The following is a 22592-nucleotide window of genomic DNA, read 5'->3' as shown; positions in this document are numbered from 1 at the left end:
TAAAGAAAGAGTGGGTCAACCAGGCAATTAGAGAAGAAATTAAAAAATATATGGAAACAAACGAAAATGAAAATACAACAATCCAAACGCTTTGGGATGCAGCAAAGGCAGTCCTGAGAGAAAAATACATTGCAGTCCAGGCCTGTCTCAAGAAACAAGAAAAATCCCAAATACAAAATCTAACAGCACACCTAAAGGAAATAGAAGCAGAACAGCAATGGCAGCCTAAACCCAGCAGAAGAAGAGAAATAATAAAGATCAGAGCAGAAATAGTATAGAATATAAAAAAACTAGAGCAGATCAACGAAACCAAGAGTTGGTTTTTTGAAAAAATAAACAAAACATCTAGCCAGGCTTCTCAAAAAGAAAAGGGAGATGACCCAAATAGATAAAATCATGAATAAAAATGGAATTATTATAACCAATCCCTCAGAGATACAAACGATTATCAGGGAATACTATGAAAAATTATATGCCAACAAATTGGACAACTTGGAAGAAATGGACAAATTCCTAAACACCCACACTCTTCCAAAACTCAATCAGGAGTAAATAGAAAGCTTGAACAGACCCATAACCAGCGAAGAAATTGAATCAGTCATCAAAAATCTCCCAACACATAAGAGTCCAGGACCAGATGGCTTCCCAGGGGAGTTCTACCAGATGTTTAAAGCAGAGATAATACCTATCCTTCTCAAGCTATTCCAAGAAATAGAAAGGGAAGGAAAACTTCCAGACTCATTCTATGAAGCCAGTATTACTTTGATTCCCAAACCAGACAGAGACCCAGTAAAAAAAGAGAACTACAGGCCAATATCCCTGATGAATATGGATGCAAAAATTCTCAAGAAGATACTAGCAAATCGAATTCAACAGCATATAAAAAGAATTATTCACCATGATCAAGTGGGATTCATTCCTGGGATGCAGGGCTGGTTCAACATTCGCAAATCAATCAACATGATACATCACATTAATAAAAGAAAAGATAAGAACCATATGATCCTATCAATCGATGCAGAAAAGGCCTTTGACAAAATTCAGCACCCTTTCTTAATAAAAACCCTTGAGAAAGTCGGGATAGAAGGAACTTACTTAAACATCATAAAAGCCATTTATGAAAAGCCCACAGCTAACATCATCCTCAATGGGGAAAAACTGAGAGCTTTTTCCCTGAGATCAGGAACACGACAGGGATGCCCACTCTCACCGCTGTTGTTTAACATAGTGCTGGAAGTTCTAGCATCAGCAATCAGACAACAAAAGGAAATCAAAGGCATCAAAATTGGCAAAGATGAAGTCAAGCTTTCACTTTTTGCAGATGACATGATACTATACATGGAAAATCCGATAGACACCACCAAAAGTCTGCTAGAACTTATACATGAATTTAGCAAAGTTGCAGGATACAAAATCAATGTACAGAAATCAGTTGCATTCTTATACACTAACAATGAAGCAACAGAAAGACAAATAAAGAAACTGATCCCACTCACAATTGCACCAAGAAGCATAAAATACCTAGGAATAAATCTAACCAAAGATGTAAAAGATCTGTATGCTGAAAACTATAGAAAGTTTATGAAGGTAATTGAAGAAGATATAAAGAAATGGAAAGACATTCCGTGCTCATGGATTGGAAGAATAAATATTGTCAAAATGTCAATACTACCCAAAGCTATCTACACATTCAATGCAATCCCAATCAAAATTGCACCAGCATTCTTCTCGAAACTAGAACAAGCAATCCTAAAATTCATATGGAACCACAAAAAGCCCCAAATAGCCAAAGTAATTCTGAAGAAGAAGACCAAAGTAGGAGGCATCACAATCCCAGACTTTAGCCTCTACTACAAAGCTGTCATCATCAAGACAGCATGGTATTGGCACAAACACAGACACACAGACCAATGGAATAGAATAGAAAACCCCAGAACTAGACCCACAAACGTATGGCCAACTAATCTTTGACAAAGCAGGAAAGAACATCCAATGGAAAAAAGACAGTCTCTTTAACAAATGGTGCTGGGAGAACTGGACAGCAACATGCAGAAGGTTGAAACTAGACCACTTTCTCACACCATTCACAAAAATAAACTCAAAATGGATAAAGGACCTGAATGTGAGACAGGAAACCATCAAAACCCTAGAGGAGAAAGCAGGAAAAGACCTCTCTGACCTCAGCCGTGGCAATCTCTTACTCGACACATCCCCAAAGGCAAGGGAATTAAAAGCAAAAATGAATTACTGGGACCTTATGAAGATAAAAAGCTTCTGCACAGCAAAGGAAACAACCAAAAAAACTAAAAGGCAACCAATGGAATGGGAAAAGATATTTGCAAATGACATATCGGACAAAGGGCTAGTATCCAAAATCGATAAAGAGCTCACCAAACTCCACACCCGAAAAACAAATAACCCAGTGAAGAAATGGGCAGAAAACATGAATAGACACTTCTCTAAAGAAGACATCCGGATGGCCAACAGGCACATGAAAAGATGCTCAACGTTGCTCCTCATCAGGGAAATACAAATCAAAACCACACTCAGGTATCACCTCACATCAGTCAGAGTGGCCAAAATGAACAAATCAGGAGACTATAGATGCTGGAGAGGATGTGGAGAAACGGGAACCCTCTTGCACTGTTGGTGGGAATGCAAATTGGTGTAGTCACTCTGGAAAACAGTGTGGAGGTTCCTCAGAAAATTAAAAATAGACCTACCCTATGACCCAGCAATAGCACTGCTAGGAATTTGCCCAAGGGATACAGGGGTACTGATGCATAGGGGCACTTGTACCCCAATGTTTATAGCAGCACTCTCAACAATAGCCAAATTATGGAAAGAGCCTAAATGTCCATCAACGGATGAATGCATAAAGAAATTGTGGTTTATATACACAATGGAGTACTACAGGGCAATGAGAAAGAACGAAATATGGCCCTTTGTAGCAACGTGGATGGAACTGGAGAGTGTGATGCTAAGTAAATAAGCCATACAGAGAAAGACAGATACCATATGGTTTCACTCTTATGTGGATCCTGAGAAACTTAACAGAAACCCATGGGGGAGGGGAAGGAAAAAAAAAAAAGAGGTTAGAGTGGGAGAGAGCCAAAGCATAAGAGACTCTTAAAAACTGAGAACAAACTGAGGGTTGATGGGGGGTGGGAGGGAGGGGAGGGTGGGTGATGGGTATTGAGGAGGGCACCTTTTGGGATGAGTACTGGGTGTTGTATGGAAACCATTTTGACAATAAATTATATATATTGAAAAAAAAAGAGATAAAACAGTAGAGGGAATAAAGAGTAAACTAGAGGAAGCAGAAGGATGGATCAGTGACCTGGAGGACAGTGTAATGGAAAGCAATCAAGGAGAACAGGATAGAGAAAAAAAGCAAATAAAAGAGAATAGAATAAGGGAATTAAGTGACACCATCAAGTATAATAACATCTGCATTACAGGGATCCCAGAAGAATAGAGAGTAAAAGGGGTAGGAAATGTATTTGAAGAAATAATAGCTGGAAACTTCCCAAATGTGGGGAAGAACACAAAAATTCAGATTCAGGAGACAGAGATCCTCCAACAAAATCAACCCATGGAAGTCTACACCAAGACGCGTAATAATTAAAATGGCAAAAGGTAGTGATAAAAAGAAAATCTTAGAAGCAGCAAGAGAAAATAGTTACAAACAAGGGAAACCCCAGAAAAATATCAGCGGATTTTTCAGCAGAAACTCTGCAGGCCAGAATGTAGTGGCATGATATATTCAAAGTGCTGAAAGGGAAAAATGTGCAGCTGAGAATATGCTGTCAAGCAAGGTTATCATTCAAAATAGAAGAAGAGACAAAAAGTTTCCCAGACAAACAAAAGTTAAAGGAATTCTCACCACTAAACTAACCTTACAAGTAATGTTAAAGGGGATTCTTGGAGTGGAAAGACCATAAGTAGGAGTAAGAAAAGTAGAAAACACAGAAGTAGTAAAATTAAGTATATCTATAAAAATCGGTAAGGGTTATTCACAAAATACAAGAATGTAAAGTATGACACCCTATTTGTAAAATTGTGAGGGAGGGAGGGGAATAAAAATGTAGTGCTTTTACAATGGGTTCAGACTGAAGCAAACATCAACTTAATATAGACTGCTAGATGCATAAGATTTTATATATAAACCTAATGCTAATCACAATCATAAACTAGTAATAGGTCTGTAAAAAAAAAATAGAGAGAAGGGAATCCAAAGTATATCACTAAAGAAAGCCATCAAACCATAAAAGAAGAGAGCAAGAGAAGAAAGGAATAGAGAACTACAAAAATAATCATAAACAAGCAATGAAATGGCATTAAGTACATACCTATCAATAATTACTTTGAATGTAACTGGAGTAAATGCTCCAGTCAAAAGACACACGGTGATAGAATGGGTAAAGAAACAAGACCTATCCATAGGTTGCCTACAAGATACTCATTTCACAACTAAAGACACATGTAGATTAAAAGTAAAGGGACAGAAAAACATCATGCAAATTGAAGATAAAAGAAAGTTGAGGTAGCAATACTTATATTGGACAAAATGGACTTTAAGGGTTTTGGATGGCTCAGTCTGTAGGGCATGCAATTCGTGATCTTGAAGTTGTGACTTCAAGCCCCATGTTGGATGCAGAGGTTACACTAAAGAAAGTTAAAAACTGGACTTTAAAACAAACACTGGAATAAGACAAAAAAGGACACTACATAATCATAAAAGGAAAAATGCAATGAAAAGATGTAGCAATTGTAAATACTTACATACACAACATGAAAGCACCCATATATATAAAGCAACCAATAACAAATGTAAAAAGAGTAATCAATAGTAATACAATAATAGTATGGGATTTTAACACTCCACTTACATCAATGAATAGATCATCCAAACAGAAAATGAAAAATGAAAAATGAAACAGTGGCTGTGAATGATATCTAACAGGTATATTCAGAATATTCCATCCCAAAACAGAACATACATTCTTTTCCAGTGCACGTGGAACATTTTCCAGAATAGATCACATGTTAGGCAACAAAACAAGGCTCAAAAAATTCAAAAAGAATGAAGTTATACCATGCATCTTTTTCAACCACACTGTTATGACACTAGAATCAACCACAAGAAAAAATCAGGAAAGAAGTCAAATACATGGAAGTTAAATAACATGCTACTAAATAAGAAATCAAAAAGGCCATCAAAAAATACATGTAGACAAATGAAAACACAATAGTCCGATATCACTGGGATACAGATAAAGCTGTTCTAAGAGGGAAGTTTACAGCAACACAGGGCTACATCAAGAAGCAAGAAACAGCTGAAATGAACAACCTAACCTAACCTTATACCTAAAGGAGCTAGTAAAAGAAGAACAAACAAGTAGAAGAAAGGAAATAATAAAGATTATAGCAGAAATTTTTTTAAAAAGACAACAGTAGAACAAATCAATAAAATCAGGAACTTGTTGTTTGAAAATATCAACACAATTTATAAACCTTTAGCCATACTTATCAAGAGAGACAGAGAGAGCGAGCAATAAAGAGAAGACTCAAATAAAAAACTCAGAAATGAAAGAGGAGAATTGACAACCAACACCATGGAAATACAAGCAATTATAAGAAAATATTATAAAAAATTATACATCAATAAATTGGGACAACCTAGAAGAAATGGTAACTTCCTAGAAACATAACCTCCCAAAACTGTATCAGGAAAAATTGAAAATCTGAACAAATCAACTACCAGTAATGCAACTGAATTAATGATCAAAAACCTCTCAACAAACAAAAGCTCAAGAATGGATGGCTTCAAACATTTTCATCAAACATTTAAAAAAGGGTTAATATTTATTCTTCTCAAACTATTCCAAAAAATAGAAGAGGAAAGCAAGCTTCCAAATTCATTCTATGAGGCTAGCAATACCCTGATAGCAAAACCAGATAAAGACACTACTAAAAAAGAGAACTGCAGTATAACATCTCTGATGAACATACAAGCAAAATCCCCAATAAAATATTAGCAAACCAAATTCAACAATATATTTTTTTTAAAAAATCATTCACCAAGATCAAGTGGGATTTGTTCCTGGGTTGCAAGAGTAGTCCAATATTTGCACATTAATCAACGATACATCACATCAACAGGAGAAAGGATAAAAACTATATGATCATTTCAATAGATGCAGAAAAAACATTTGACAAAGTACAACATTCATTCATGATAAAAACCCTCAACAAAGTAGGATTAGAGGGAACATACCTCAACATAATAAAGGCCATCTATGAAAAGCCAACAGCTAACATCATACTCATTGGAAAAAAAAATAGCTTTCCCCCTAACATTAACAACAAGACGAGGATGCCCACTCTCACCACTTTTACTCCACATAGTATTGGAAGTCCTAGCCACAGCAATCAGACAACAAAAAGGAAATAAAAGGCATCTAAATTGGTAAGGGAAAAGAAAATTTTTACTATTTACAGATGACATGATACTATGTATAGCATAGTATATCCAAATACTAAGCATATAGTAAAATATCTAAGTATAGTATAGTATAGTATAGTATAGTATAGTATAGTATAGTATAGTATAGTATAGTGAAGACTCCACCAAAAAACTGCTGGAACTGATAAACCAATTCAGTAAGGTATCAGGATACAAAACCAATATACAGAAATCCCTTCCATTGCCATATATTGATATTGAAGTAGAACAAAGAGAAATTAAGAAAACAGTTCCATTTACATTTGCACCAAAAATAATAAAGTACCTAGGAATAAAGTTAACCAAGGAAGTGAAAGACCTGTACTCCAAAAACAAACACCAATGAAAGAAACTGAAGATGACACAAAAAAGTGGAAAAATATTCCACACTCATGGATTGGGAGAACAAATATTGTTAAAATGTCCATACTACCCAAAGCAATCTACAGATCTAATGCAATCCGTATCAAAACACCAACAGTATGTTTTATAAAACTAAAACAAACAATCCTAAAATTTGTATGGAACCGCAAAAGGCCCAGAATAACCAAAACAATCTTGAAAAAGCAGGACAAAACTAGAGATATCCCAGTCCCAGATTTCAAGTTACACTACAAAGCTGAAATAATCAAAACAGTATAGTCTTGACACAAAAACAGGCATATAGATCAATAGAACAGAGTCCAGAAATAAATCCATGATTATACGGTCAAGTAATCTACATCAAAGAAGGCAAGAATATGCAAGGGGGAAAGTCTCTTCAACAAATGATGTTGGGAAAACAGGACAGCTAAAGCACAACAATGAAATTGGACCACTTTCTCATGCCATACACAAAAATAAACTCCAAATGGATTAAAGATCTAAAGGTGAGACCTGAAACCATAACAATTCTAGAAGAGAAGACAGGCAGTAATTTTCTTGACATCGGCCATAGCAACATTTTTCTAGATATGTCTCCTGAGGCAAGGGAAACAAAAGCAAAAATTACTCGGACTACATCAAAATAAAAATCTTTTTACCAGCAAAGGAAACAATCAACACAACAAATAGATAACCCTCTGATTGGGAGAAGTTATTTGCAAATGACATCTCTGATTAAGGAGTTAGTATCCAAAATATACAGAGAACTTATCAAATTCAACACCAAAACATCATCATCATCAAATTAAAAATGAAAAGACATGAACAGACATTTCTCCAAAGAAGACATGTAGACGGCCAATATGCACATGAAAAGATACTCAACATTACCAATCATAAGAGAAATGCAAATCAAAACCACAATATGTCACCTCACAGCTGTCAAGATGGCTAAAATCAAAAACACAAGAAACAACAGGTGTTGCTAAGGATGTGGAGAAGAAGGAACCCTCAGGCACTGTTGGTGGGAATGCAAACTGATGCAACCACTCTGGAAGACAGTATAGAGGTCTCTCAAAAAATCAAAATAGCATTACAATATAATCCAGTAATTCCACTCCTGGGTATTTATCCAAAGAATACAAAAAGAGGATATGCACTCCCATATTTATTGCAGAATTATTTACAATAGCCAAATTATGGAAGCAACTGAACCATCCATGGATAGATAAATGGATAAAGAAGATACGGTGTGTATGTACACACACACACACACACACACACTGGAATACTATTCAGCCATAAAAAGGAATGAAATGTTGCCATTTGCAACAACACTGATGGATCTAGAAGATAGAATGCCAAGTGAAATAAATCAGTCAGAGAAAGACAAATACCATATGATTTCTCACGAGTGGAATTTAAGAAACAAAAAACAAACAAGGAAAAAAGTGACAAAAAGCAGGCTCTTAAATATAGAGCACCAACTGTCATTTGCTAAAGGAGAGGTGGAGAAATGGGTGAAACAGGTGAAGGGGATTAGGAATATACTCATAGTGATGGGCAGTGAATAATGTATGGAATTGGTGAATCACTATGTTGTATGCCTGAAACTAATGTAATACTGTGCATTAATTATAATGGAATTTAAAAAAACTAAAAACAAGAAGGGTATATTTACCCCTCTCCTCTGATAATGTGAACTATTTTACAGGCATTTTAATTAATTAAAATTTTTAAATTATTTTTAATTTTAAAAATACTTTGTAATTTTTTAAAATTTTTATTTATTTTTGAGAGAGACAGACAGAGAGTGAGCAGGGGTGGGGAGCAGGGGCAGAGAGAGATGGAGATACAGAATCTGAAGTAGGGTCCAGGCTTTGTCAGCACAGAGCCCAATGCGGGGTTCAAACCACGAGCTGTGAGATCATGACCTGAGCTGAAGTCGGACCCTCAACTGACTGAGCCACCCAGGTGCCCCTAAAATATTTTTTAATGTTTGTTTATTTTTGAGAGAGTGTGTGCATGCATGAGTGGGGAAGGGGCAGAGGGAGAGAGGGAGACACAGAATCCAAAGCAGGCTCCAGGCTCTGAGCTGTCAGCACAAAGCCCGACGTGGAGCTCAAACCTATGAACCAAGAGTTCATGATCTGAGCTGAAGTTGGTCACTTAACCAACTGAGCCACCTAGGTGCCCCTATTTTCATTTAATTTCAATAGAGGTAACATACTGTTATAACACACTGTTACATTAGTTTCAGGTGTATACTATAGTGATTCAACAATTCTATACATTATTCAGTGCACATCACAGTAAATGCAATCTTAGTCCCCTTCACCTATTTCACCCACCTCCCCACCAACTTCCCCTCTGGTAAACCTCTATAGTTAAGAGTCTGTTTTTCAGTTTATTTCTTTTTTTTTCTTTGTTTGTTTGGCATCTTTATTTTTAATAGAGACTCATCTCAGATAAAAATATATAGTCCCAATAAAAGATATTTCAATGTTTCCAGAAAAACTATTTGTTTCTAATAATACCTTGGTTAATATTTTATTATGCTGATCTTCCTCATGTTTTGTACCCATGTTTCCATATGTACTCTTCCCTTTATCTAGAAAAACCTTCCTTTCCTTCCTTTACCTGGTCACTTTAACTCCTGAAAAGCCCTATTCAAACATCAATATCTTAGTGATGCTTTCTCTGGACCACTATTCCTGTGCTACTTCTGTAAAGTGCACATACTTTTATTACTGTACATATATATACACGTTCCTATACACTCCTCACATCATTTAGATATCATTTAGTCAATTCTGATATCCTCATAATTATCGTATTCACATTTAAATTTTCAGTACCTAGCATAGTTCCTAGAACAACATAGGTACTAAGTAAGTGCTTATGTATCAGAAAATATTATTTCAAAGGTTTGTCATTCTAAAATGGAAATCTGATCTGATGTGATACTGGTAACTCCACACAACTCCTTAACATGGAATATAAACTCATTTCTCACCTGGCCACATTTACATACACACTTGCCTTCTATGTTTGAGTAAGAAGCTAGCATACAGTTTCCTATATTTGCTGGATGCTTTAATCTCTTTTTGCTTTTGTTGTTTTCTCTGCCTGGGAGGTCTGTCTCTTCCCACCGTCATCTATCAAACGTCAAAGCCACTTTAAGGAATTAGTGTAAGCACTCCACCTTCAATCCTTCCCAGTTCGTTCTCCTTTGTTTCCCACTGTATACCATACACACCTCTATCATAGCACTTGTGACATTTTACTGCTCTTATTGTTTCTAGGTCTGTGGCCTCTGTAAGAGCTATAAGGACAGGAACTAGAACAAATCTATTTCTGTATTCTTAGCACCAAGCCACGCACCTAGGATACAAGAGGGGCTCAATAAATGTCAGCAGGATAAACAAATATTGAACTATAAAAACAAGTAAATTTGATCATTATCAAAATAAGCTATGGTTCACTTTTTTTAATCCAAAGGACAACACAGAGTTTTTCAAAAAAGGCGTCTTGAAAAAGAATTTAATCTTCCGGGGAATAGCAAATACAGAATATATTCTACTTTAAAACTATCAGAAATTAATTACCACTGTATCTTTCTTGCTTAAAATAACAAAATATCTAGGTAGCTTTAATGTTTAGGGAAGCAATTAAATTGCTGTTCAGAGCATAATAAATACCACTGTGCTTTGCTAAACACCACAACAAACTTCTAGTCTAGTGGTTCTCTACCCTGACTATATATTGAAGTAACTAAGGAAGCATTTAAGAAATTCTGATACCCTAATCTCATCTCAGATCGATGAGATGAGATTCTACAATGGTGGGGTCCAGGCAGTGGTATTTGTTAATGTTCCCTAAGTGAATATATTTTTTTTCTCCTGTGAAATAATAACAACTCCACACATAACTATCTGGCTGTTCCTTCTTGGTCTTTGTCGGGGGAGGTACCTTCTTCCTAAAGTGTTGGTGTTCCCAATGATTCCCTCCACTTCTATTCTCAAATCCTTAAGATTCCTTGTAAATAGAGATTATCCTGGCTTTAAAAATGAGATCCCACATTCTTTTGAGCCCTGGATGTAACATTTATGACTTTAAACAAGAGACAAAAAGAGAAGATTTTCAGTTTGGTCTTTTTCCTTCCTTTCAGAGATTAGGCTCAAGTCTGCTGTTACTTACAAGTTCTTATAAAAGATCTAGAATTCTATACTCTATTTTGATAGCAGTAATTAGTCATTCAAAGCTATTATTTTGTTCACATGATCCTTTAGCTTGTGTCTCCAAAATTGAGGGTTATCTTCTCTCCGTTACTCTGCTTCTTTCTCATTTACCTCAGAGGCTATGCTGATGCCCATGATGAGGGTTACTTTGGCAGCTGGACATAGAAGGCATATGACCCTTGGCACGTAGGATTTAATATCTGCAATTCCAAGTACTTCTGAGAAACCCCAAAGATGAGTGAAATGAAACAATTAAAAAAATTTTTTTATGTTTGTTTTTTGAGCGACAGAGAGAGCTTAGTTAGCAGGAGAGGAGCAGAAAGAAAGGGGGACAAAGGATTTGAAGCGGGCTCAGTGCTGACAGCAGCCAGCTCGACGTGGGGCTCAAATTCACGAACCATAAAATCATGACGTGAGCCAAAGTTGGACACTCAACTGACTGAGCCACCCAAGTGCTCCTGATATTGAAGGAACTTTTAATTTTAATAAGGGAATACATTTGAAGCCCATGGCTATGAGTTAAGTTCTGAGAGTGAGTCTAACAAAAATCTTAATGGTACTGCAGTAAACCTTTGTTTTATTTTCCACTTATCACTTATTGTCAGATACGCTGTAATTCTTAGGATACCCTCCACTTCCATTTGTGACATGGCACATGGAGAAAATCTTAGGCCGTAATCATGAAAATGAAAGATTTAATATATCATGGCTTCAGGAATGCAGAATTTTATGCTAATGGTTAGAACGGCTGTGCAGAGAGCCCTAAAGATCAAAGAAAGTGAAGGCCACAAAACATGAATATAAAGAGGTTTCCACTAGACAAAGATGGGACAACATGATCATCAAAACTAAAATAATTACAAGCTATAGAAGCACACTGAATATGGGCGTTTCTGCTATAACACAGAAACAAAATAAAACGAAGTGTTCTGAAATATCACACTGGAAATAACCAGCCTTACGGGTAAAACAGAGGTAGGAGCTAACAACTCAAAACCTATTCAACTTTCTAACTATAACACACTTAAAAAAACAGTGACATTTCTAACAAAATTCCAAACCAGATTTAAAATATTGGTTAAATTCCCATTAAGTAAAGAAACATAATAATCATTTTACAACAACTTTAACAACAAAGTAAAAGCCATTTGATAGAAAAGGGTGGAAAGAAGGCTTGAGGCTGCTGAGGTTAAGGCTTGCCAAGAAGGCAACGATAGAATGCACAAACCTGGGTAAGGACAAAAAGAGCATCTTCAAGATAAAGTTCAACTGAACCAAAGGAATGCATGATGAAAGAGTACTACAGTGAGAGAGTGCCATCTATTGGTGCATTGCAGTATGTGCCCATATTGGTATTTTTGCATTCCATTCATGTTTCTTGCTGAGAAACAGTAACCTCAGGAAAAATCAACTATGACTCAAGGTGATTTCTTTGCTATAGGGACATCACATCCTAGTTTGTGAATCCTATATGAGTTAATTCACATTACAGAAGTGATTATATATAACAAGTTCATCATATTCTCAAAATAAGAGAGAAAGCAAAACAAAGAACAAAATCTTCATTTCACTGGTAACTAAGTAGGGCATCAACATTTTCTTCTGAAAGTCAACAATATCCTGTAAGAATTAATATATCCTCTAAGAACTAATAATGTACACTGTTCTGAGGCTGCCTACTCCTGTGGCTTGCAATGAGTGTTTTACAAAGAGTTATTTGTACACGAGATCATCGATCTGAATATCTAAACCTGTGGTTGAGGACAAAGCTTTCCTCCCATGTAGGATACTCTTCAATTAACAATGTGACCAATGATGTCAATCTGTCCACTTGATTAGCTTATGATGTCCTTGTACAGAGAAACTGTCTTATTCTTCTCTGTATTCTATTACTCTCAAGTACAGAAGTATACACTTAAATAAGTGCTTACTGAAAAAAACTAAATACAAAAATGAAAAGTTTTCCACAAATCAGCATAAATAAAATGACAGTAAGTTTTTTTATAAGGCCAAAACCAATATATTTCATAATATTATGAGAAACTTTCCAAATATGATTCAAAATATAACTGATACATTAAGACTGTATTTATTTAGTGAAGTTTAATATATAAGTAAAATGGAGTTAAAAGTCATTTAAATAAATGTGTACCACAGATTTCAATAAAACTATCAGAATAAAAACCTAGAATGATGCTGTATTCTCAATGAAATGATAGGATTATTTCCAATCATTATTTGGAGATTTAAAATTATTTAATACTTTTAAACTCTACCACCATAAATGTAATCACTCAAATATATCTTTGTCAAAGCCTAATAATCCAAAATAATCCAAATTAGTAATATATCAGAGATCAATGAAGAAAAGACTTGCAGTTAAAGTTGATACCAGTAAAATCTTCAGGGGCCATGAATGTCTTCCTCACAATATACACAAACCTATATTATGGTTATAAATATTAATCCAAATGCCATTTAAAAACTAGATCTGAAAAGCAAATTTTTTGAAACTTGGGGATAACACAATCTAAATCAAACTCATTGTTTGATGTGTAGCATCTGGGCATGATAAAGTAAAATATTTTAAATTTACCATTTATCCAGGTGTATTTATTAAAGGAGATTTTAAAGTTTCTAGAGATCAAAACAGAGGAATAATCATTGAATGTTTTGTTTGTTCTAACTATATTATATACAACAGCATTTAATACTCATAGCAATCCACAAGGTAAATATCAATTCCAGTTTATAGATAAGGAGACAGAGGATACAGGACATTAAGACTGAGCTCGTAACGGGCAAATATAAAGCCAGTAGTATCTGAACACAGTCCACATACGCAGGAAAGCTTTAGAATGCTCCTCTACTACGTCACTCTTAAATTCTATTGCCAAAACTGTAGACTGTTCACATTTTTTGAGACAAATTAAACCATATTTTAACAGTTATTCAAAAACACACCAAACACATATTTCTCAACGCATTGAGAAATATATAAAAAGAATAAGGTAAGTGACAAAGGATTTAAATCAACCAGGAAAAGATAATTAACATAACGTGAAAGCAAATATTACATTCTACATAATCCATTTAAACCCCTCTCCTGACCTTTTCCTTTACACATCACAAATTTTAATCTTCTCAGGGCCACTATTATCTTCTCAGGATTAACAAAGAGAATTTAAATGCCCAGCTTTCACTGCAGGCCCTCCTAACTGTTGACAAAAATCTCAGCAAGAAAAGAAGGAAAAAAAGTCCACTCTCTCTACAACCACAAAAATGCCCAGAGTATTCAGTACCTGAGAGATGATTCAGTTGATGTAGTGAATTGTGAAGACTCTCAAAGGAATGTATCTTACTCTTCTATTCAGTATCCTTGTAAATGGTTTTTGCACAAAGGAATCTTTTAAGACAGCAATTTACACCTGGCTAAGATTGTAGCCATGTTATGTGAAAGTAAATCTTTAACCCTAAAGTCAGGAAAACAGCCTAATTCTGACTGTTGGCCTTCATTATTTATTTGTTGCTCTGATAATATTTAGTTTAAATCTCCTTAAAGGCGTTAAAAACAATTTTAAGTATCAATGACACTCTTATCATACATAAAACTGTATTTTAGATTCCTTTTTAAAACTAAAAAGTTTGAGTCTTTTCCTTTTTTGATTGTTGTTTACTGTTTTGTTTTTTTAAATATAATACACTGTCATACACTGTATGACATACAGCTAACATACAGTATATACAAAGTGCTCTTGGCTTTGGGAGTAGATTCCCATGATTCATCGCTTACATACAACACGCAGTGCTCATCCCAACAAGTGCCCTTCTCAATACCCGTCACCCATTATCCCCTCTCCCCCCTTACAACCCTCAGGTTGTTCTCTGTATTTAAGAGTCTCTTATGGTTTTCACTCTTATGTGGAATTTGAGAAATTTAAGAAAAGATCATGGGGGGAGGGAAGGGGAAAAAATAGTTTCAAACAGAGAGGGAGGCAAATCATAAGAATCTTTTCCTTTAACTTATCCAAAGTACAATAAATGATACATTTTAATTCTTCAAATGAAAATATTTCTTTGATAAAATAAAAACTGATTTCACAATTATTTTTTAAGTTAACACCATTAAGACAGACTACCAACATCACCTGCAAATGAAAAATTAAATTATCTTTTTAATCTTTTAATGGTAGAGAAATAACTAGAAATCCATATTGTTTGGCTCTTGATATTTTTCTCCCCACTTATAGAAGTGAGGACTTATGGAAGGTATTAATCTGCCCCTCAATGAGTAATACTCCAAACGACAAACTCTCTTTAAAATATTAGGAAAAAAATAAATAATATGTGAACATAATTCTTTTCATCAAGATACAAATTCCTAGAAAGCATTAAAGTTTTATGTTTATTAATAAAAAATTTTTACTTAAAAATCATCTTTCACTTTGACTAGCTCTCAAAGGATCTCTGTGCAAAATATGTAACATCCTTTAATTAAAAGGAACCATAATTACTATACAGAGAGAAAAACATCTTAACCAAATGATTAAAACTAGTATCACTAAAAAAAGGCCAACAGACTCCATGGACCTCTGGATATGATATCCACAGCACTGACAGACATACTATGTATGTAATACTGCATCCACAAATTGATGAGCTCATTCTGATCATGAGAAAAAGCAAATAAACTCAAACTGTGGGACATTCTATAAAATTACTAGCTTGTATTCTTCAGAAATAATCTCATGCAAGACAAAGACTGAGAAATTCTTCTAGGTTAAAAGTGACTAAAGAAGCAAACAACCAAATGAAAAACATGATTCTGGACTGGATCCTGTACCAGAAAAAGGAAAGCTGCAATAAGAGCCATTATTTGGATAACTAATGAAATTGAAATGAGTTATGGGTAAGATGAAAGTACTGTACTGAATTAAATTTAAGTTGATAGATGAACTATGCTTATATATGAGAATATTTCTGTTCCTAGGAAAGACACAACTGAAGTATTACAGGGAAAAGTTATGAGGTATGCAAGAGGGACAGAATTATGAGCAAATGTGGCAAGTGTTGAAAATTGGTAAATCTAAGAAATGCCCTATGGGAATTCTTTGTGCTCTCCTTGCAACTTCTCTGAAATTTTGAAATTATTTCAAAAAAAAAACTTTTAAATCATCTTTTAAGATTAAATATTAATGTGACAAGATTTTCACCATAAACAAATAATTAATAAAATCAAGTTTGACAAAATGGTATGATCAGTACAAGTGCTTTGAATAGTGATAATTTAAGGAGCTGGTACCAGAATGTAGATCAATACAGAGCTTTCTTCATCAAAAAAACAAAAAAAAAAAACAAAAAAACAAACAAAAAAAAGTACTGCTATGGAAAAGGCTCTCCTAAACTGTGCTTAGTGATATTCTGGGACAGCCAGGTAACAAACACTGCACTGTCACTATACTCTGAGTGGTACTGGTCTTATATACCATCTTTTTTAACCAATCATCAGTCAACCAATAACTAACTAAATAAACACTTTTAAAAAATTACGTTTATGCATTTGAAAGAATATACACCAAGTTATAGCAGTTGACTCTGGGTAGCACAACTGAAAGTAATTTTTATTTTCTTTCTATATTTTGTAATCTATCTATAATGAGCACGTATTACTTTTAAAATAAGAAAAGTAAACTTTTAAAAAAGAGTAAGTGGAAAAGAACTTAATAGCAAGCAATCAGACTTCTTGGAATTTGAATCCTATGTCAAAACATGACATTTTCTTATGTTTATACACTGCCAATATTTTTCCAAAAGGAGCTCACTTACAGCTGATCTTGAAGCTCCACAATTATATATTCTAATTGTTCCTTTTCCAGTTTATGGGCCAGATCAGAATCTTCAATCCTTTGAAGCAGTATTTTATTCTGGGAGACAGATTCAGACAGCTGGTTCTCTCTAAGTCGTAAGAGTTCTTCAAGATAACCCTGAAAATACAGTATCATTGAGATAAAGCAACTGCAAAAATCTAATATATATCTTGAAAGTAAATATTGAGTAGCTTAAATGCTATTCTTTCCATATTGTAATGAAACAATCTCAAAACATTATTGATGAAATCATAAAAAAATAATCCTTTTAATTAAATATGAAAATTTAACATATGTTCTCCATCATTTAAAGCCCTTCTCTGAAGTTCAATAAGATATGTTTGCTGCAATAAGTAGAATGGAAGTTTGTACCTTTTGACCCTTTCATCCATTTTACCCATCTCCACCATGTTATACATTTCTGGTGAACTGTTACTTTTTTTCAAACGCAATGTATTTCTTTAGTCTATTTAAGAGTGCTTTTGCCTTAAGGTCTATGTCGAATGATATTAATATAGAATTCTTTTGCTTAGTATTTGTTTTATCTTTATTCTACTAAATGTTAAAATCTCAAACATATAAATGAAACTGCACACAAAACAATAAATTACTTTCTTTTTTTTTAAGTAGGCTTCACGTCGTGCATGGAGTTCAGTGTGGAACCCAATGTGGAGCCCAATGTGGGATTTGAACTCATGACCCTCAGATCAAGACCTGAGCTGAGATCAAGAATAGGAAGCTCAACCAACTGAGCCACCCAGGAGCCCCTAAATGGCTTATTTTTATATTACACCATAAAATTAGAAGTTGAACAAACAAAAGCCTCTTTTAAAACTATGCCTGATTTTTAATTAAGAGGACAATTTAAGAACAGAAAGGAAGTAGCACCGGGTCAATCTTTTGGCAGTGACAGTCCAAATGCAATAATGAGAATCAAATTAAATGACTTTTGGCAACTGATAAATACCTTCTGTTCCAGGGTTAGCTGATACTTTTGTTTAACTCTCTTACACTTGTTGAACCAACTATTCTCATCCATGATGAAAGGAGGCCCGACATTCTCTGGAGTGCTGCTTTCACTACCACTGCTTCCCAAAGTCCTCAGTTCTTCCTCGTCACTGCTGATACTATCAGAACTGGGAAGGTTAAAATTTTTTAAATAAAGTTAATATATTCCACTCTGTTAAGAAATATTTCCATATTTTGTAAGCTACTGGTGAGCAAACTGCAAATATTTAGCACTCCATATACAGTTATAAAAATGATATTATAAAGACTTTAGTTCCTGAAAAAAAAAAAAAAAAGACAGCTAGCATAGGCTGCTGACTCCCTCTCACAGAGTTAAGCCTTGAGATGCTACGGAAATTCAGTTGAGGTTTATAGACCTAAGGAATTAACATAAAAACTGTGAGAACATTCTGAGAGAGAAAAGATTTCCAGAGAAGAGAACCACAAACCCCAAATGTGTTGCGAAGAACTTTCTAGCTATTTTTTCTCCACTGTCATAGGTAGTTCACTGCCTATCCAATATCCACTGTAGGGCAGACAAACAGCACTACCAGCCTAACATCGGGGGGAGTATAACAGGGCAGTATTCAAGGTGAGCTCAGTGTTGGCAAAAATAATAAAAGGTTCAGAAAAACTAGGTATTCCTAGGCATCTTCCATTGGATGAAGTAGGAGAAACAGAAGTAGAGCAGAGAAAACATCATTTACAACCCACACCTAAAATTTCTAATGACATCTTTATGGTAGAAGAGGACAGAATAAGGTGGGAAAAAAAAAGAAGAAACTAAATGAACAAGTGTGCTAAAACGGATGTCTGGTTTAGAAAGAAGAATGAGGAGATGTTATATTCAAAGAGGAACAGATAAAAGTACATTTCAAAATATAAGCAATGATAGTAACATAAGAGAAACAGCATAAAAATATTCTGCATAATCTTCAAAGTATTAAAACAACCTGTGATCTATCAAATTGAGGGGCAAACTAAGAAAATGCAGTAAATTCAAAACAAAAAATAAGATGGCAGAATAATCCCTCATACAAAATAAGTTATAAAAATCTTAAATGGGTTAAATTCAATAACAAAAGCCAAATGTTTAATTTTATTAAGACAAATAAGAACCAACAATAAGTTGTCTACAAGATACATATGAATACAGAACAACTAACCTTAAAGAGATGGAAAGGACACCCAGAAAATATGACTCAAAAGAAATTCAGGCCAGCAATCATGATTTCATGGGGTAACATAGATAATGGTGGAAAACAGTGTAAGTATCAAAGAAAGATATACATTCCATTCTGCGTGATCCGTGTTTGCATATGTTGGTCTTCTAAGTCTGGGGTCCAAGTATGTTGTCAATATGAGTCAGAGGCCTCCACATAAAGAAAGGCCCTAACTACCAAGAAGATGCTCTCAGTCAGTGATCTAGCAAACAAATAATTAAACACACACCAGAGGAAATTTGCCTAACATAGCCAAGGCTTTTGGTGGACCAGAGAAAATAAAGCAGTGGCTGATAATAAAGCTCCAGCTTTGAAAAATAGACAAATAGAACTTGTTTGTTTTTTTTTTTTAATTTTTTTTTCAACGTTTTTATTTATTTTTGGGACAGAGAGAGACAGAGCATGAACGGGGGAGGGGCCGAGAGAGAGAGAGACACAGAATCAGAAACAGGCTCCAGGCTCTGAGCCATCAGCCCAGAGCCTGACGCGGGGCTCGAACCCACGGACCGCGAGATCGTGACCTGGCTGAAGTCGGACGCTTAACCGACTGCGCCACCCAGGCGCCCCGCAAAAATAGACAAATAGAACTTGTAAAAAATTATATTTGACATTAAAAAATTAAATGGATGAGCAAACAAGCAGAGAGAATTGAAGAGGGAATTAGTAGAAGCTATGAAGAAATTATAATTAAAGATTTTCAAAATGCTAAGAAAAAAAATAACTGCTATTCCAGGATAGCATATCCAGCAAAATTATCTTCCCAGAAAGAGGGCAGTATAAGCACATATTCAGAAAACTAAAACCTGAGAGTTACACGAATAAATTTTCCTAAAAGAACTTCTAATGATCATACTCCAAGAAAAAGACAATGATCTAAGAAGAAACAGTGATCAAAGAAATTTTTAAGTTTATGGGTAAACCTGAACAAATATTGAGAGCAATGAAAGACTAACAATGATTCCTGCTTTGTGGAATTTTAAAAACATCAATGAGAGACCTAAGATTCTGGATGGTAGTAGCATATATTAAAAACAAAATGAGTGTAGTTAAAACAATACAAAGTCCTCATTTATATGGAGAGATAGTAAAGTATTAACTTTAGACTTTAACTTTTAAATATGCATATTAAAATTAATGAAGTAGCAATAAAAGAAGAGTAGTATGTAACTTGTAAACTAGTAGAGAAATAAAATGGGGGGGAGAGGAAAAAAATCAATACAAAAAGAGGGAGAAAGAAGAGAGAGAAGGTAGAAAAAGAAATTCAAAAAAACAGAATCAAAACAAAGAGTAAAACAGTAGATACCAATCTAAATATATTAGTAAATGTCCTAATCACCTCAGTTGAAAGACAAACCCTTTGGACTAGATTTTAAAAATTCCAGTTAAGTGTATCTTGATGAGCACGGAGCAATATACGGAGCTTCTAAGTCACTATACTGTCCATCTGAAACTAATATAACACTGCATGTCAACTACAATGGAAATTTTTACAAAATTTCTAGTTAAATAGTACTTTAAAAAGATACACTTAAAAATAAGGATATAGAAAGGCTAGAAGTGCTCCATTTCATACCTTCCTGCTGTACGCTTTTTCATATATTACCATACTGAAATCAGGATACAGCATACAACTGATGACATTTTACTTGCTGTCAAACCATTTTCTCACTTAGTAATATCTCTGAACTGGGACGCATTTACAATGGAAGGCATGTCAGTTAAGATGAAATATGGTTTAAAAAAAGATAAAAATACACTAAAAAAATACCTAAAAAATTGGTGGGACTCTATTTATATCAGACAAAGTGGATTTTAAGGAATAAAAAATTACTACGTATTTATGGCTACTACATAGTGATAAAAAAATTCATTATTTCAGGAAAACCTAAGAATTCAAAACTTAGATGCATCTTTTTTTTTTTAGTTTTGGTAATTTTTTTAAAAAAAATTTAACTTTATTTAAATCCAAGTCAGTTAACATATAGTGTAATAATGATTTCAGGAGTAGAATTTAGTGACTCATCACTTACATATAACACCCAGTGCTCATCCTAACAGGTGCCCTCCTTAAAGCCCATCACCCATTTAGCCAATCCCCCTACCTAACACCCCGCCAGCAACCCTCAGTTTGTTCTCTGTATTTAAGAGTCTCTTATGGTTTGCCTCCCTTAGACGCATGTTTTAACTCAGCTTCAAAACTAGAAAGCAAAAATTTTAAGTACGACAAGAAAAAACTGACAAATCAAATACAACAGTGAAAGAATTCATCATCTCAATGAAAGAGATGAAGCAGAGAAAAATAAGAAAGGATACATACTCCCAGAACAACCATTAACAAGCATAATCTAATGAGCATAGGCCCCAATCATTGGAATACTGACCAATTCTAGACCATTTTTCAGCAGATTTCAAGAAACTATTATTATGTGAACCATACTCACTAATCTCAACTATAACAAAAGCCCTGAAAATGTTTGAAAATTAAAAATTATACTTCAAATATTCATTGGTCAAAAAAATTATAATGGAAACTTAATTTAAAACAACTAAAATATAAAATAATTTATCAAACATAAGGTACAACTGAAGTAGTAATTCAAGGGCCTTATGTACTTAAAAGAAGTAAATTTGAGTATTGAAAGAGAAAAGATCATAAAAACTGTCAACAAATTGGGTATAGAGGAAACATATCTCAACATAATAAAGGCCATATATGACCCAGCCCACAGCTAATATCATACTCAATGGTAATAAGATGAAAGCCTTTCCTCTAACATCAGGAAGAAGACAAGGATACTGACTGTCACCACTACTATTCAACAAAGTATTGGAAATCCTAGGTAGAGCAATTAGGTAAGAAAAAGAAATAAAAGACATTTGAATTGGAAAGGAAGAAGTAAAACTGTCACTATTTGCAGATGACATGATATATATATATAAACCTTCAAGATGCCACCAATAAGCTGTTAGAATAAATGAATTCAGTCAACATGGAGACTACAAAATCAATATACAAAATAAGCTGTGTTTCTACATACTGATGACAAAATATCAGAAAGAGAAAATAAGAAGATAATCCCATTTATGTTTACATCAAAAGAATAAAATACCTTGCAAAAAATGTAACAAAGTGTTGAAAGATCTCTACAATGAAAACCGTAGACACTGATGAAAGAAACTGAAAAAGGCACAAATAAATTTCAAGACATTCTTTCTGTGCTCATGAAATGGAAAAATTCATATTGTTAAGATGACCATACTATCCAAAGCAACCTAAGATTCAATGCAATCCTTATCAAAATTCAATGGCATTTTTCATAGAAGTAGAACAATCAGAAAATCTATGTAATCACTCACAGTGAGTAGCCAAAGCAGTCCGGAG

The 22592-nt window shown here is 34.4% G+C and overlaps 1 protein-coding gene across 2 annotated transcripts in view; it reads right to left on the bottom strand.

The window, feature by feature from the left end:
• The window catches only part of RUNDC3B (RUN domain containing 3B), a 151371-nt gene that overhangs the window by 37847 nt on the left and 90932 nt on the right, over positions 1–22592 (bottom strand). For both annotated transcript variants that reach the window (XM_047095834.1, XM_047095833.1), the window contains exons 7-8: positions 17947–18115; positions 16939–17096 (exon numbers count right to left, since the gene is read on the bottom strand). In XM_047095834.1, the coding sequence (XP_046951790.1) occupies positions 16939–17096; positions 17947–18115 (327 nt within the window). The remainder of the gene's footprint in view (positions 1–16938; positions 17097–17946; positions 18116–22592) is intronic.

This window comes from Lynx rufus, unplaced genomic scaffold (genome assembly GCF_022079265.1).
Source record: "Lynx rufus isolate CCGP_SWC_20201006 ecotype Redwood Valley unplaced genomic scaffold, mLynRuf1.p SCAF_4, whole genome shotgun sequence".
Taxonomy (NCBI): domain Eukaryota; kingdom Metazoa; phylum Chordata; class Mammalia; order Carnivora; family Felidae; genus Lynx; species Lynx rufus.
This window is presented reverse-complemented; position numbering and strand designations above follow the sequence as displayed.